This window comes from Prunus mume, linkage group LG1, assembly GCF_029339155.1.
Source record: "Prunus mume cultivar Tortuosa linkage group LG1, ASM2933915v1, whole genome shotgun sequence".
Taxonomy (NCBI): Eukaryota; Viridiplantae; Streptophyta; class Magnoliopsida; order Rosales; family Rosaceae; genus Prunus; species Prunus mume.
The window spans coordinates 24,242,381-24,259,506 of NC_142698.1; the positions used below are offsets into that span (position 1 = coordinate 24,242,381).

Consider the following 17,126-nt stretch of genomic DNA (forward strand, 5'->3'; position numbering starts at 1 on the left):
GTCATTCATCGGTACCCACAAATTATCTCTAGGCACCCAATTTTCTCTAGCCACTTGGGTTGACATTTCAAGAAAATGAAATTTGCTTTGATTAGTCAAAACACATTTACAATTATACCAAAAACTAAAGAAATGTAACTAACAATGTGGATATGGTCAATGGAAGATGAGATGCAGTGTAATTATCCCCTATATACCATGCACGGGTTTGCATTAACATTAAGCAAACTAATTTTTTAATATATAAAAGCGATGTTAGAGGAAGGGTAAAGCGAAGGAAGGAATTCAAATTAAATGATAACTGTTCTTAATCATTTGAGCTACAAGAATCAAGTACAATTCAAATATTTTTAACAACAATTTAAGAATTCTTAGCCCTTTTTGTTATTCAATAAAAAAACAATGCTTGGAATTAGAATCTTCTTCAATAAAATGAAGAGAGAATATAATTAGAACATTGACCAATTTCTTATATAGATAATATTGTTGAGTAATTTTTGTGTTATAATATGTATGGATGTTATTATTGATTTGTAATATTATGTGGTTATTTCCTTGTTACACGTTTTTTATGATACAAACAATAGTCTAAATTACAACATTCTGTTTGGATGAGGAAAAATAACTCGGAATTTAGTTAAAAGTCGGGAATTTAAGACGAGAAATTGACAATTCCCTTGTTTGGTAACTTAAGCTCTAAATTTATTAAATGAAGCGCATAAAAAATTATGAAAAGAGTTCTTCTTGAGTTATACGTCCTCTACATCAAATCAAATGTTGAAGGCACTCCCAATTGAGAAAAAAAAAAGTATGTTGGTGATGTTTATTTCATGTGGGGAGTGATTTGGTTTGCTAATATCCTCTTATTTTTTAGACCAATAACATGCTTTGTTTGTTTTTTTTTTTTTTAATAAGTTGACTTATGTAGTTCATCAAATAATATATTATTTTCTACTTCGTGGAATACCTTCTATGTATGTTATCAGTTTTTTTTTGGGACAGAAATGTGAGTTATGAGTTAGAAATTGATTTTTTGAAATATTTAATTTTTGTCATTACAATTTACATGAGCTATAAAAATTTGCAATTTATGTCATTTACAAAATTCGACATATATAAATCCAAACAGTGAAGTCTTAGGGCAAAAAGATGATTTTTCTACATACACTATTAAAGTGCTATAAGAATTTGAACTTAAGACCACTCATTCGCACAATAAACCCATGTTTTCCTCGGCTAGACTCGCCGCCGTACTATGTTATTATCACTGATTTTGATAGATGTGGTAACCAACTTAATATACCAATATTGAAATGGGAATGCTAGCAACCTTCTCTCTAACCTTTTCCTTTGGACATTCTCAATTTTTTGCTTGACATGTGTCATTCTCCTTACACTTAAAACAATGTCATTAATATATTATACAAACTAACTTTTGCTTTCCAAGTTCACACTTATTAAATGTCAATTTACCCCAAAAAATTTCACAACTTTCTTACCATCTTATTAAATTTCTTTTAAAGTCAATTATTTTTTTCAAAGAAAATGTTTGCTTTTTAAAAAAAGAGGAAATTTAAAAATAAAAAAAGTCTAAACTTGACGTAAAAAAAGAGAGAGGACATTTTCTCTTTTTTTAAAAGCAAACATTTTCTTAAATAAAAAAAATTGTCGTTAAAAAAAAACTTAATAAGATGGTAAGAAAGTTGTGAAATTTTTTTTGGATAAATTGAATACATTTAATAAGGGTAAACTTGGAAAACAAAAGTTAGCTTGTATAATACATTAATAACATTGTTTTAATTGTAAGAAGAATGACACATCTCAAGCAAAAAAGGGAGAAGATCTAAAAAAGAAGGTTAGAAAAAAGGTTACTAGCATTCCTCGTATTGAAAAACAAAAATAAATAAACCAAGGTGGTTGGTGTGAGTGGTTCGACACTCTCATTCCTTAAGAGAATGTCAGGGGTTCGATCCGCCTCATATGGAGTCACCACTTTAGCCAAGACTTTACCCTTACGGCCGACTCACCGAGTTGTGGTTAAGACTTAAAGGTGTATCCATAGTTCATCCAAGACCACCTCGTGGTTCAGACCAAAAATAAAAAATAAAAAACAAAAAGTAAATACAACTGTTACTTCCCAATCCTCACCTTTTCGGTTTTTGGCGCCTCGTTCTCTCTTCTTGGTCGTTGAAACGTCAACTAAAATTCTGCGAATGGTGGCTCAAAATGTAAAACAGAAGAAAATTAAACATAAAAAACCGTCGGATTGGAACCTGAAGCTTGAGCTTGAAGACAGCGAAGAGTGTGAGTCTCCATTAAATTCAACACTCAGAGTTTGACTTTGGCTCCTATTTCCCCAACCAAAACTGCGAACGCGGCAATGCAATGACGTCATCGTCGTCGTATTCCTCCTCCGTCTCATCGGCGGTAGACTCAATCCACACCTCGCTCGCCGACCTCTGCGCCCCTCACTACCACCAATCTCCCTTTGACCTTCCTCGTCGCTTCTCCGGCTTCGCTAACCGCCTCCAGCTGTCACTCACTCACCTCACCCGCGCCACGTCATCGCTCGACGCCCTCCCTCCCTCCGTGCACACCGCCCTCAAAGGAATTGCCGCCGACCTCGCCGCCGCGCTCGAAACGTTGTCGTTTTACAGAACCAAGGGGAAGATCTCCGTCCTCATCAACTGCCTCTCCCTCTGCGATTCCCTCGCCGACCGTACGGTCGCCATATCCGGATGGCTTGCCCTCCTCGACCTCGCCATTCAGGACCTGAACCTCCCCGATCTTCGGAAGAAGATCGCCGATCTCTCCAGAGATATGAAGCAAGCTCACTTCAAAGTAAGTGAAGTCAATTCGTCTTTGAGTTTGATTCAATTATTCTGAATTTTATTTTGAAATTGGGGATTTTGATTTTCTAGGTTACGGAGAGGGAAGAAAGAGTTCATCATACACTACAGAAAGAAGGACGAACGACTCAATCGAAGACGAGCAAAGCAGTGGAGAGCGCGATAATCATGGACTTGGCTCGAGCGCTCGGCATCGACCCTGAGAATCACGACGAGCTATCCAAACAGATCAGGCTTCTCAAAAACGACGTCGCCGGGTCCAATTCGGTGTCGGAACGACGGATTCTGGTGTCGTTGGAGAGGATTGTAGATAACTGGGCCATACGGCCCAATATATCGGCTTGGAAAGCTGGGATAGAGTTCGAAGACGACGACGTTCACATTTCGCCGTTTAAGAATTTTATGTGTCCGTTGACGAAGGAGGTGATGAGGTACCCAGTGGTGCTCCAATCGTCGCAAACTTACGAGCGGACCGCCATTAACTACTGGTTCGAGCGGTGTCTGGAGGACGGTCGAGATCCGACTTGCCCGGTCACAGGTGAAGTTCTCGGGTCACTGGAGATGAAGCCGAACATTGGACTTGCTGGGGCTATTGAGGAGTGGGTCAACAGGAATGTTGAGATTCTGGTGAAGATTTCAGTTCAACATCTTAGCAAAGAGCCTCCTGTGGTGGATTGTTTGGAGGGAGTGTTGGATAATGTGTATAATATCTCAGAGGAATACCCCAGTTGTAGGTATAAAGTTAGGAATGCTGGGGTTCTTGTGCTCATTGTTAAGATGCTCAGAAACAGTTCCAAGAGTATTGGGACACATTTGAGAAGCAAAGCTCTCGTGGCTTTGCTTAGCATGGCCAAGGATGAAGAAAGCAAGGTGGGTTTTTTATTTCTTCACTTTCTCGAGTTTTTTGGCGCTTGTATGAATTTCAAGACCCAAACCAGTTCTTATTGATTATAGTCATCGATATGTGCACAAGAAAGTAGCTTAAGATTGTTTCTAAGTGAATAATAATTAGTGGGCTGAGAAGGGGAAGGTAGAAGGAACCAAAAGAACAAATTTTTGTGGTGATTTTAATACTTGAGATGCTTTTCTTTAAATCATGGTATACTCTTTCATGCTGAAGTTTTTGCTCCACTATGCCTAATCACAGTTTCTCGTCATTGTATATAGCTTTTTGCATTTGATTTTTGTATCTAGTAGGATCTTGTGGTGTGTCATACATTTTGACAAGTTTCTGATAGAATGTGTTAAACATTACTAGAACATCATGCTTCAAGAGGGTATCACTAGATTGGCCATACATAGTCTTATCGGGAGCTCAGAGAAAGAGAAAGAGTATGCTGTGAAATTGTTACTTGAGTTCTCTAGTGACAAAGCTTGTTGCATTAAAATTGCAACAGAAAAAGGTGCGCTGGTTCTTCTCTCAAGCATGGCAGGAAACCTAGAGCATCCTGGTTTATCCAATCTAGCCGACAAGGTATTGAAGCAGATGGAAAAGGTGGAGGATAATGTTCAGTATTTAGCTGCGGCGGGGAGGTTTGAACCCTTGCTTACTCGACTTTGTGAAGGTATGCCTTCTTTTAGCTTTTACATGTCCTCCTGAAAATCATTACATTGTCGTGGATTACATATAAAAAATCAATTTTGCAAGTTTATTGTACAAAAATGGAATCAGAACAGGAGAGCTGGAGAGATCCATCCTTTTTTTAGCCTATAGACTGCACAGTGTATGGTGTGATTTACATTCACATGTTATTATGTAATCTAAAGTCTTTTTGTCAACAGGTTCTGACGATGTCAAAATTGAAATGGCATTTATGGTGGGAAATATGACCTTGACAAATAGCAGCAAGGAACAAATAGCTAGGCACGGTGCGAAAATACTAATTCAGATGCTATCTAAGCCAGAAGGAAGAGCAGCAAGCTTGCAAGCACTGTACAACTTGTCAGGTCTCGATGACAATGCAACCATCCTTGTAGATTCTGCTGTACTTCCCGCTCTTACAGATGTCCTTTTCAAAAACCAGGATACTTCGCCCGAACTGAAAGAATTGGCTGCATCAACAATGGCTAATATAGTATCAAATCCAGGGCACTGGGAATTGGCATCTGCTGACAAAGAAGGGCATCCTATGCAGTCAGAATCATTTATATATAGTCTTTTGAGGTTTTTACCTCTAGCATCCCCTCAATGCCAAATATCTATTCTCCATATCATCTATGGAATTGCTTCGTCCCCACAGGCATCAGGTTTGTTTCATTTAGTTTATGCATGAAATAATATTCTTTCATTAGTTATGGAATCATACCTTCCTATATATATCTTGTTATATCAATCTCTGCATTTAATTTGTGTTCACTGCTATGTAAGTTGGTGCTTTTATATTTTCCTAAATTTTATTTGTTTGAAAATGGAATCAGGAAAAAACGACGTTGATGCAGTTAAACGAAATCCTATTATAATGACTGGGTTATATGTTTCCCAAAAAAGGCCAAATCCAACATATTACTGGAAAATTGGCTTTCCATAAATGACATTTAAAAGAAACAAAGAAGATGATCTCCATAATTGGCTTCTCAGAATAATTTGAAAAAACAACCTAAACCTCTATGCTGCAACAGCAGGAACAGGGCTCAAGTGAAGGATCTAATTTTTAACTTCAACATGACAGTGGTTACCTTTGTTTCTCTTCTCCTTTACATTGTTTCCTCTGGATCTTAAGTTCTATATCCAAAATCTAATTGTATAATTGTTGTGCTCTACTCTTGATGATATATACCTGTGTGGGCTTGCTGCTGATAATATCATAAAATCCAAATTCTAGGAAAATGTAAACCACTGTAGGTGAATTTATCTGCTGAGAATCGGTTTCTATTTTGTTGCTACATTTTATGGTTGTGAATTGTATGCATAAGAGTATCTCTCATAAAACTGAAACGCAGACAATTACCATGTTCTAACATTAGACCCGTGTTTTATTATTTCTATTGGCAGAGTCGGTAGCCTGTCATATAAAATCTGGGGAAGGGATTAAAACCATTTTACCATTCCTTGAACACCCAGAAGTTGAACACAGAATTCATGCTTTTAAGCTTACAAGACTCCTCTCAGAAAGATATGGTCAAGATATAGCTAATGAGCTAAGGCTTTCTACCAGGCTTCCCCTGTGCAGAGACAAACTCTTAGACCACCTTTCAACCGATAGTGAGAGATCCGATGCTGCATGCATACTTGCGAACCTTTCACTCTCCGAAGATGAAGTGAAAACACTCCTTGGAGTTGGTTTTCTAAAATGGACGATTACTACTCTAAAAAACCAGCGCCAAACTTCCAATGGGAGGATTTCACGGCCTGCATCAAGCATGTTGGAAGGTCTTCTTGGTCTTTTACTTCACATTACAAGGAACCTTGAGCCCCAAACTCTTGTTACATTCAAAGAGCAAAGCCTTATCACTGTCTTCCGAGAACATCTTGGTTATCCATCAAACCCAAGAGTGAAACAACTAGCTGCCCTTGGATTGAAAATCTTGTCCGAGTATGGAAGGTCACTAGCTGCTGTGGAATCAGAACGACCACCTCCCCATGGAATGTGTTCTTATCTGGTCTTCAAGTGTAGACGCTCTTCTGAAGAACCTTCGACGTGCCCAATACACAATGCTCCATGTGAAGAAGACAGTCAGCTGTGCTTGCTAAAGAGCAACTCCATCAAACCCCTCGTTGATCTGCTTACAGACAGCAACACGAGTGTTCAGATTGCTGCAGTGGAGGCACTGTCCACTCTTGTAATAGATAACTCCAGCAGCTTCAAAAGAGCAGTGAACGAGCTTGAACAATTGGGCGTGAACGAAGCCGTGATTTCTCTTTTCATAGAAGTTCGTCCGGGGGAACTTCAAGAGAGAACAACCTGGATCATAGAGAGAATATTGAGAGTCGACAACCATAGACATTCTCTAAATCAGCCTCTGGTTTGGGCATTGGTGGAAGCCCTTAAGCATGGCAATGCCAACACAAAGAGACATGCTCAAGATGCTCTCACTAGTCTGAAACAGTTATCGGCGGTTAGCGGAAGGTCCTCGTATCAAACTAGGGCGCAGAGGTAGCCAATGACAGACATGGAATTTTTGTTGTAATTTTTAGTGAGTTTCTGTGCGTCTCAATTTGTAAATTTACTGTATAGTTGTGCTCTCAGTCTCTCAGTTTTGCATTCATTGTTGTAACTTGTAACTTGTAAGAAATCAATAGGGTGTTGAGAATTGCGAGCTGCCTGATTTTCATCTTCAGTTAAACTCAAGCTTGATTTTCATCTGCATTAAAATAACATAAAAGTAAAGTCTTGCTGCATTTTGGGAACTTTACAAGAAAAGTCTCGACAGCAAAGCAACCAAAAAGGAAAAAAAGCCAAAAGCTTGTTGCCGCCTCTGCTGAAAAGTCAGTATTTTCCATTCAATATAGCTCCCCACTAAGAAAAGAATAATCGAATAAAGTTTGAAACAAATACATAAATTCCATCGAATATTCTTTCATTTCCCAAAAAGATCACCAGAATTCCATTTTAAGAAAAACATAAACGAATGTTCACGTGTTGACATCAGATTTTCTTTCTCTACTCTTTCTTAAAGGTTAATTTCAATTTAGTATCATGAAGTCTCACCCTAAGGCATGTATGTTTGTTCTCGCACTCTTAATTTTAACACATATGTACCCTAATCTTTTTAATTTGTTACAATATAGTTTCGACGTTAACTTCATTGTCAAAAAATTTGTTAATTGTCTAGGTAGCAGGCCTGGGTCCCACCTATTCTACAAGTTTGGGTGGGAAGACACCAATTGCTAGAAAATACCCTTCAACTGACATTGAAAGAAACAAATAGGTGAGACCAAGCTTGCCATGTAGGTTATAAACTGAAATTTTGACGGTTAAGTTAACGACGGAATCATATTGCAAAAATTAAAAAGATTAGGGTACATAAGTTTTACAATTGAGAATGCAGGAGCAAACATACCTGCCTTAAAGGTGAGAATTCATAGTACTAAATTGAAACTAATCCTTTTCTTAACTATTAAAATATCACAAACTGCATTATGCATGTTCATATAAGAAATTTAATTTAAATACTTTTTTTTATTAATCAGAAAACGAATATTCGTACTTGAAATCTCTTCTCAACACACATATCGACATTCGAGTAAAACAACATTAAAATTATTAACATACTTTTAGTGTTCCCTGCATTGCATTGCACGCATGCAGTTGAACATGAATAAACGAATCAATCAATCAATAAAGTTTTAGGATGTTGCAAAAACAAAACAATTAGGACGTTAGTCGGTGATTAGGTCGGCAAATTCATGGCTAATTCTGGAACATGTTGATTACAAGACACTGTTTGATGTGCAATTTTAAATTGAAGTTTAATCATATTGTCCCTCGTTTTCTTTTTTTCTTATTGTTTGTCTCCCTAAAGCGAAAACCAGACTCATGTTTAAACTATAACAACATTTTACATGTTGGCTTTTCTAGAACCTCTGCATCAAAATTCAAAAGCATGGACCACAAATTCAAAGGTGGTCATTTGCCTGGTAAGTTCGAGGACCAATAGTTAGACCAATTCTCTTAATTAACGTTGTATATTTCTAGTCTATGCCTCTAGTCTAATCCCATTACTTATTTCATTTTTATGGTCAAACTTTGACTTTGCCTCAATAAAGAAAGGTTGCATACTACATTTCACATCATCTCCTTTTTGCTACAATTTTTTAATAATGTGGCAAATCTAGTCTTTATATTTTAATCCACCTTTTGGGTTTTGAGTTAAACCCAAACTCGTATGAGTTCGGGTTTGCGATAAAAAATTAAAATTATATGAATGAAAATGACTTTTTGCCTATTATTAATACCATATTGTGTACTAATTTCTGATCATGCATTATAAATTTGACATATAATTTCGTAGCATAATAAATACGATACAAGAGAAGTACCAATAATTTGTTCACCCTACATTAAGGTCAATTTTTTAGGTCGGCCTGTAAACCACAATGGCGGCCTGAAAATACATTTCATTTTCAACTCGCTGCTGGGAGCTTCATTTCCAACTCACTGGCTTCATTTCACAAATCGACAATTCACTGTTGGAATGAAATTTGGAAGGCACAAATTAAATGGTTCCTCATACATAGCTTCCGATGATGGTTGATGAATCTGCAGACCAACAGGGAAAATTTGAACACAGTGAATATATAAATAAAATAATAATATTCGTACATTTATAGGTCCATCAAATCGTCAAGAAATATGAGAATAATTAATGACAGAGACTGTGAGGAGGAGTAGGTCCCGAATTGGAAAATGACTCTCTGTGGGACAACTTTGGAGAAATAGACCAGACAACTAAAGTTGGTAAACAAAATTTGTGTTCTGGAAATATTAATTCGAGTTTGAAGTTTGTACCACCATGAACCCTAGCCCCTAGGCCTACCTATACATACTATATTAATGCTTCACCTACAAAGGCAGGTGCTAATAATTGAACATACAACAAAGTCATGAAGCCTCTTTTTTTTGGTTTATATTCAAAGTACCAAACTTTTCAAACTCGTGTTGTTGGTGTTGCTCTTCTCAGTTTTATGGTTTCTTTTCTTCAACGTTTTAATGATTGTTTTTTGTTGGGCCAAACATTTACATTTATAAATTATAGTCTCCGAAGCGTATACGCTGCCACCGATGGCTTCACTGTAGATCGGTCTGGCTTAAACATAATAAAATCCCAATTAATTTAACACGTTATTATTGTGCGGACGATATTGTAAAAGAAAAAAAAAAGTATGAATGAATAATAGAAAATACAAAGAATCCGAACATCCGCAGAGGAAAAAATCTGTATATTTATATCGTTTGAGATTACGAATTTAGACATCATATTCAACCTTCACTAACAGGTGAGACAGTAATCTAGCAAAGGGAACATATTTTTGAAATCCCACTTACCAAAAGAAATAAATAATCCCAACGTGAACACTGTACTCGTTATTATTCATCTTTTCTGTTTTTTTTCGTTATCTTTTTCTGGGAATGAGTGCAGCCAGACCTTGGCTTTAATATCTCTCTTGTTTTATTCACTGTCCCAATTCATTTCCGTATGATTCCTTTATAATTCAGAAATTTAAAAAGAAAGGCTCTTGTTGTAAAAAACAAAAAAACAAAAACAAAAGATAAAAAGAAATTATTTTCATTTATGTTTTAGGATTAATTTTAGATATTAAAATATTTTATGTAATATAAATGCCCTTTCTCACTTTTTTCTTGACCATGTCAATTAATCTTGAAGGAAGTTGAGATTCCATCACAAAACCAATTGACAATAGGAGTAGCCCAACTTCTTATAACCTTTGTTATTTTTCTCAACTTTCCAATATGAGATGTTTTTACCTTTACATTCTCACACGTCACGTATAATTATCGCCTAATACATGGATAACACATACCCCAAAACTAATTAGTAATGGGAGTAGCCTAACTCCTTATAAGCTCTTGTTATATTTATCAACTTTTCAATATGGGACATTTTTACCTTCACATTCGCACAAATCTCATTCAACTTGAAAATCTCATTAAACTTTTCATCTCTTTTTAGTTTTCTGTTTAGGGAAGAAAGGAGAAAAGAGACGTAATGCCTTTTCTTTTTGTGTCTGCAAATGAACAATGCCCAAAAAATATGCCTTTTCTTTATGCGATCTACAAAGTTTTTTTTTTTTTGGGGTCAACGATCTACAAAGTATATGGCTGAAACAATCAAGGGAAAGAAACTATGACGTTTTTATAAAAATTATCCTTTTCTAACCTTTATTAATTAGTGTTTTTCTTCCCTATGTGACAAAGCAAGCATCTAAATATATTATTTATCTCTCTAATTTCATATTTGGGATCATACCCTCCGTATCTCTGGGATTTCAAGTTTTAATTTTGGTAGATGGGGCCTGAATGTTTTTGGGATTCTGACATGCAATTTTCTTTTCTCAGCAAAAAAACAACAAACCCGCGTTTTTAATAAATCAAGTGTCAGTGTCAATACGATAGTCATAATTGCAAATCTTTATCTTTATTAGTTTTCATTGCATCTGATCTCATTAACAAGAAGCCTTGTAATCACAAGAGTTGTTGATTTAGCAGCATCTACCATCGAGATTTCAAATGTTGTATCATAGCATACATCAAAATTTATTCCGTAATGCGATGGCACGTACCACATCATTTGATAATTAAAATTTGTTAATATTCGCAAAGCTAAGAATGTGACAGATTTGTGTTAATAAGTTGCTTGCCCTATCAGCTGACTCGAATTACAAAAGTCATATGCCTCATTGAAAAGACTATGCATTCAATACTTGTTTGTGGACGAGACAAGCGTGATTCAATACATTTTTTCATTTTTCACACTTTCGGTTGCGCCGAGTGGCCAATCACTTTCTGCCAAGTGGGTTCTGTAAAATGCCTGAGAGCCATAAAAGTTGAAGGTGAAGCATGGCATGTCCCAGTTTCCATACCCTCTTCTCTTTAGAAAGATGCAAAGGTTCTTCTTGGGGCGGGCAGCCAATTAAAAAAGTTATTCTTTAACTAATATCTTCTGAATATCTGTCTTTTTATTTATTTATACAAATCATGGCCTTTTATTTATGGGTCACAGTCTTTTTACCATATTCATCCAATATATATATTAGTGAAATACAATTGAGTCTGATGTGTTCTTCAAATAAACTTATTTGAGAGATCCTCAATAGAAATTCTCTGTATATTATATATATAACATATGTGTATAAATAATAGCAAAGTATATCCAACCCCCATTCCCCATTACTAACTGCGGAGAATTTTCAAAGCAGACCAGTGGGATTGGTAATTTCTTGACAGGCCTTTTTCATAGAAATGTTGAATGTTTGTTTTTTAGTATTTGTCATTCAAAGAAAGAAGGGAAAAAAAAAGAAGAAGAAAAGAAGAAAAATGCTTTACTTTCATTCCATGCTCCATAAATGCAACAGTCGTGAACATCAATAAATGCTTCTGAATCCTACGGTCTTGGTCCTCTGTTGTCATTGGCCACACTTTCCTGGCCAAATGCAACAGACCAAGTTGGTGTGTGTACAAGTAGTCCTCCACAGGGCTTTGCTTTGCACATGGCTGGCTGGTGTTCAGTCTTTTGGAGGTAACATTTGGCCAAAAAGGCCACAACATGTGACCAAAGGTCAAGTAAATTTGTTAGATTTGATGGGCATTTGATGCTCTGTCTCTGAAATTTTCTTTTCTCTTTTTTCTTTTTCTTTTTGGCGTCACAAAAACTCTCAATGGGTGCACCAATCCATGACCAGGCAGAGAGATTTTCGTGTCTCTGTGTGGTACGGTGTACCCTTGCACGGTGCACGCTCTCTCTCTCTCTCTCTCTCTCTCTGCTTTACGCTTATAAATATTAACATTCTGACCTTAACCTCACTGCCTACAGCAGCCCTCTTGTCCGCTTCTCAGTGGATACAGAGATTTTTTAGGAGCAGCGGTTATTCCTCCATTGAAGGAATCTACTTTTAGCTACAATGGTGGAGGCTCAGAGCAAACCCATGAATGGGGTTAATGGGATCCATAACCACAACAAACAAGATGAAGCTGATTTTGACCCAAGTGCCCCTCCTCCCTTTAAGATAGCTGAGATCCGCGCTGCCATTCCCAAACACTGTTGGATCAAGAATCCATGGAGGTCTATGAGTTATGTCTTCAGGGATTTGTTTGTGATATTTGCAATGGCATCTGCTGCCATTTACTTGGAAAGTTGGTATCTTTGGCCAGTTTACTGGGCTGCTCAAGGAACCATGTTCTGGGCTCTGTTTGTTCTTGGACATGATTGGTAATTTTATCACTTTCTCGCATCTACATTTTTTTACGTTTTTTCTTGCTTGTTATAATTTGGCATGAACTTTGGGTACCAGATTGTGTGTGTATATATGTTCTCTGTTTCTAATGTAATTTGTTTTGGATTGAATAGTGGCCATGGAAGCTTTTCAGATAGTCGAACGCTGAACAGTGTTGTGGGGCATATTTTGCATTCTGCAATTCTTGTACCTTATAATGGCTGGTGGGTTCCTCATAAACTTCTTTGCTTCAATCCATACATCAAATGATTTTTTTTCCTTCTCTGTTTGAGCTCATATTATTAATATCTTTAGATTGTCTTTTGAAAATGTTGTTGATGTGTGTGATTTCTACAGGAGAATCAGCCACAGAACTCACCATCAGAACCATGGACATGTTGAGAATGACGAGTCTTGGGTTCCTGTAAGTGCATCTCTTAATTCACACTGCTCCTTCCATTTTTAATTTTGATTTTATTTTTATTAGTCCCAATGCTTGCTCTTACTTTGCATTAATGTAAGAACTAGTTCTGATGTTTTAATTAGTAGTTAACATGTTTGTGTTTTGCTATGTTTGCTAGCTGACTGAGAAGGTTTATTCAAGTTTGCATGAAAGTACAAGAAAATTCAGATTCAGAGTGCCATACCCCATCTTTGCATACCCTTTCTATCTGGTGAGAAAACCCATCTTTTATTGAACAAACGTCTTCATGCTTAGATTCAAAATTGTGAGTTTCTGATGGTTCATGAAGCCTAAGGTTTGCTTTTTTTTCTGCTGGGTTGCCTTTCAGTGGACTAGAAGTCCCGGAAAGCAAGGTTCTCATTTCAATCCTTACAGTGACTTGTTTGCCCCAAATGAAAGGAAAGATGTGATAACTTCAACTGTTTGCTGGACAATGATGGTTGCCCTGCTCCTCTATCTGTCCTATGTAGTAGGCCCTGTCCAAATCCTCAAGCTCTACTGTGTCCCTTACTGGGTGAGCTCAATTTTAATATCTTCATGATAATTACGGCACCTGCAGACAGTTCATTTTTCCTAATTTTATACTTTCACTTGCAGATTTTCATTATGTGGATTGATTTGGTCACCTATTTGCATCACCATGGTTACGATCAAAAACTTCCCTGGTACCGTGGCAAGGTAAAATGATACATGGAACTCAACTATATTGATACTTGGATGTTAACTCACATGCTGCAAGTGAAGAATTATTGTACTTAAAATTTGGAGATGTTATCAGAAGGGTTAATGAAATAAGAAGCTTTCTGTCCTCTCATGGTTTTCATTATGCAGGAATGGAGTTATCTACGGGGAGGCCTCACAACCGTTGATCGTGATTATGGAATGTTCAATAACATCCACCATGACATTGGCACTCATGTGATACATCATCTCTTCCCTCAAATCCCACACTATCACCTAGTGGAAGCTGTATGTTACTAGCCTGTTCTTCCTTAGACAAATTTATCACTTGTTCAGAATTTACAATTGCAATATATTAGCTAGCAGTAATTGATGGTAATTCTAATGCTGCCATTCACATGCTTGTATTGCAGACCAAGGAAGCCAAGCCAGTTCTGGGGAAGTACTATCGGGAGCCAAAGAAATCTGGACCATTTCCGGTTCACTTGATCGATAATCTAATGACAAGCATGAGCAATGATCACTATGTTAGTGACACTGGAGACATTGTATACTATCAGACTGACCCCAAGCTTTTCAAAAGTCTTAAGAGCAAGTCTAGTTGATTTTGTTTTTTGGTTAGCTCAATTGAGATGGCAGATATGAATTGTGTTCTGTATTGCATTATCTGCTGAAAAACCTTGAGAAGGATAGCTGTATTTGATGATTTGTTAGTTTCTAGCAAATAAACATGTTTTTGTCAATTTTGTTTTGAGTATTTTGTTCTAGCTTCTTAGTTTTTGGCAGTGGAAATCTATAGAGGTAGATGAAGTGGCTACAGGATAACAATTCATATCTTATGCAAACACTTAAATTGCATTCGCCCCCTAAGGCTAAAGCCTAAAATCTTCATATCAAATTTCAGAGTTATGAATAAGCATGGATGATGCCAACGGGGTTGGAGTCTAACTCAGTGGAAAAGGGCATTGAGCTAAACTTGCAAACAAGAGGTCTTAAGTTTGAACCCTCATGGCATCATAGTTGTGTGTGTGAGAAATCTCTCTCCCTTATAGTTTAGACTATCGCTTGTACTAAAAAAAATAAATAAGCATGGATACCTTGAGAATCGCTTGTACTAAAAGAAATAAATAAGCATGGATACCTTGAGATCAATGAGTCCTGAGTCTGGGCTGAGCTGGGCTAGGCTGGATCAAGAATTGGAGATTCATAATGTTATTGGCACACAAGCGCGTAGATAGAGTAATAAAAGAATGAAGACTCTTCGGAATGATCGTATTTCTTATATATTTGAAATGAACGCATTTTTAATAAGATAAAACGGGCAGATTCAATTAATGAATAATAAATTATGATAAATTAAAAATCTGAGGCTCTTGGACTCTTTGGATTTCAAAATGATAATAGAATGAATTAGAATTACGGTTAGAATCATAAATTGTGTTTGGTGGGTCGGACTGGATTAGTTAGGATTGGGCTTAAGGTATTGAACTGGGCTGGATTTTAAGTCCTATGAGTTTTTTCGGTAGAGCACTAGACTGATCCAGTCCGTTGTTTGCTACAAGGCTGATCTGGTCAACATTGGACTTCATTTTTTTTTCAAAACTAATTTGACTGTTTATTAGATTAATATCAGATTATTATTATTATTATTATTTTTAAAAACATGCACACACAATTAAAAATAAACTGAAATAGTTGCAACCCGTCCAAAGAAATTATGCACAATCCTAAACACAAAATATATTTATAAAGCAGAATTTAATGCATTAATAATAACCACAAAAATTCTCTTAAATACATTCAAATGATCCAAAAATACTTATGTTGCTTTATTTTTCATCCACTCATTAAACATCTCATTAGCCAAATTATCCCTCCATGCAGACGATTGATAGGATGAGGCAATGGTATCAATAGTGCCATGAGCTACATTGTTCTCATTGAGGGGATCATAATGGATTTCTTGCTCCATTAAGTCTATAGATATTTCCCTCTTAATTAAGTTGTGTAAAAGACAACAAACCGTTATTATTTGGCATTGTGTTTGTATTTGATAGAACGATGGGCTCCTTAAGATTGCCCAACGAATCTTAAGAAGTCCAAAACAATGTTCCATCATGTTTCTTGTTGATGCATGCTTCATGTTAAAGTATTCTCGATGGTTCAATGGTGCACATCCTTCTCCCCATTCTGATAAGCGATATCGTGTGCCTCTATAAAGAGCAAGAAACCCCTCACAATTTGTGTAACCCCAACATCCACAAGGTAATAATAACCTAAACAATATATAAAAATAAAAGCAAATAAATAAATAAAAAAAGATCCACAAGGTAATAATAACATATTGTACGTTGTATCTACATTAATCTTGTTTGTACCATAGCTGATACCACTCACCTCATGACATGTGGAAAGAATACAGAGTTAGGAAACATTCTGGCTCACCAATAGATCGGTTAAAGGTACGAATCGGCATAGGTGACCGATTCATCACAAGGCGTAGTTGTCACCCGCTGATCGGCTTACGCTCCCGGAAGCTCTTAAGACGTAACGATCGGCACTCCATGCTGATTATACGAAAGGATCTCGAAAAGTCCCCACTGATATTTTACGGACTCGTGTCGACGTTGGAGAGCACTCCTATGAGTCCCACATTGAAACTAAGTACTAAGAACATCCCAAATGCTCTCTATAAATAGGACCTCTTGCCCTAGACAAAGGGTAAGATCTCTCAACTTGATTTACGCTATAAATACTTGCTTAAACAAAGAATTATCCCCCAAACTTACTTTGCCATCGGAGGGTCTTGGGCTGATACCACACCGGTACTCTTGATCTCATCCATTATTTCTCTTCTTAGCCGAAAACAGAGCATCATATCTCACAGTGCTGCATGCTCACATCAAGGGTCCACCAGGCCGAATCATCACATCACCTATAAGTTACCTATATCTCTATCTGTTTAGTTTTAGGCAAACAAATCTTACTTATTGGATAACCCATGTGGCCTAGATATCGCATCTCAAAATACTCTAGAGTCGAATGTTGAACCCTCCCAACCCGGTAAGACAAATATAAACCTCATATCTCGAGAACAAACTCTTAATACATTAGTGGCAGTGCCACATTTTCTTGTTCAATATCTTGGCTTGTCAACATCGAGCACATGTCCCATCTAAAGGACCCAAGCAATTCTATATAAACAAAACATAGATATTTCAAGTAATGGAACAAAATTCCA

At 36.8% G+C, this 17,126-nt stretch overlaps 2 protein-coding genes across 2 annotated transcripts; both read left to right on the top strand.

Moving 5' to 3' along the window:
* The first annotated feature begins 2,146 nt into the window (after nt 1-2,146).
* LOC103320982 (U-box domain-containing protein 43-like) lies at nt 2,147-7,115 on the top strand. Its single transcript, XM_008222727.3, has 5 exons — nt 2,147-2,841; nt 2,922-3,719; nt 4,108-4,414; nt 4,632-5,096; nt 5,842-7,115. Exons 1-5 carry the CDS (start codon nt 2,386-2,388, stop codon nt 6,945-6,947), a joined length of 3,132 nt encoding a protein of 1,043 aa, XP_008220949.2. The 5' UTR covers nt 2,147-2,385; the 3' UTR covers nt 6,948-7,115.
* A 5,095-nt stretch (nt 7,116-12,210) lies between these two features.
* Nucleotides 12,211-14,628, top strand: LOC103320972 (acyl-lipid omega-3 desaturase (cytochrome b5), endoplasmic reticulum-like). Its single transcript, XM_008222715.2, has 8 exons — nt 12,211-12,737; nt 12,876-12,965; nt 13,099-13,165; nt 13,323-13,415; nt 13,533-13,718; nt 13,802-13,882; nt 14,036-14,173; nt 14,299-14,628. Exons 1-8 carry the CDS (start codon nt 12,430-12,432, stop codon nt 14,488-14,490), a joined length of 1,155 nt encoding a protein of 384 aa, XP_008220937.2. The 5' UTR covers nt 12,211-12,429; the 3' UTR covers nt 14,491-14,628.
* The last annotated feature ends 2,498 nt before the right edge of the window (nt 14,629-17,126 follow it).

Bases quoted from the DNA above. Each gene is read 5' to 3' on its own strand.
- LOC103320982 (XM_008222727.3), top strand. From the start codon at position 2,386: ATGACGTCATCGTCGTCGTATTCCTCCTCCGTCTCATCGGCGGTAGAC. The intron at 2,842-2,921 runs GTAAGTGAAGTC...TTGATTTTCTAG, and splicing joins TGAAGCAAGCTCACTTCAAA to GTTACGGAGAGGGAAGAAAG. The intron at 3,720-4,107 runs GTGGGTTTTTTA...AAACATTACTAG, and splicing joins CCAAGGATGAAGAAAGCAAG to AACATCATGCTTCAAGAGGG.
- LOC103320972 (XM_008222715.2), top strand. From the start codon at position 12,430: ATGGTGGAGGCTCAGAGCAAACCCATGAATGGGGTTAATGGGATCCAT. The intron at 12,966-13,098 runs GTGGGTTCCTCA...TGATTTCTACAG, and splicing joins CTTGTACCTTATAATGGCTG to GAGAATCAGCCACAGAACTC. The intron at 14,174-14,298 runs GTATGTTACTAG...CTTGTATTGCAG, and splicing joins ACTATCACCTAGTGGAAGCT to ACCAAGGAAGCCAAGCCAGT.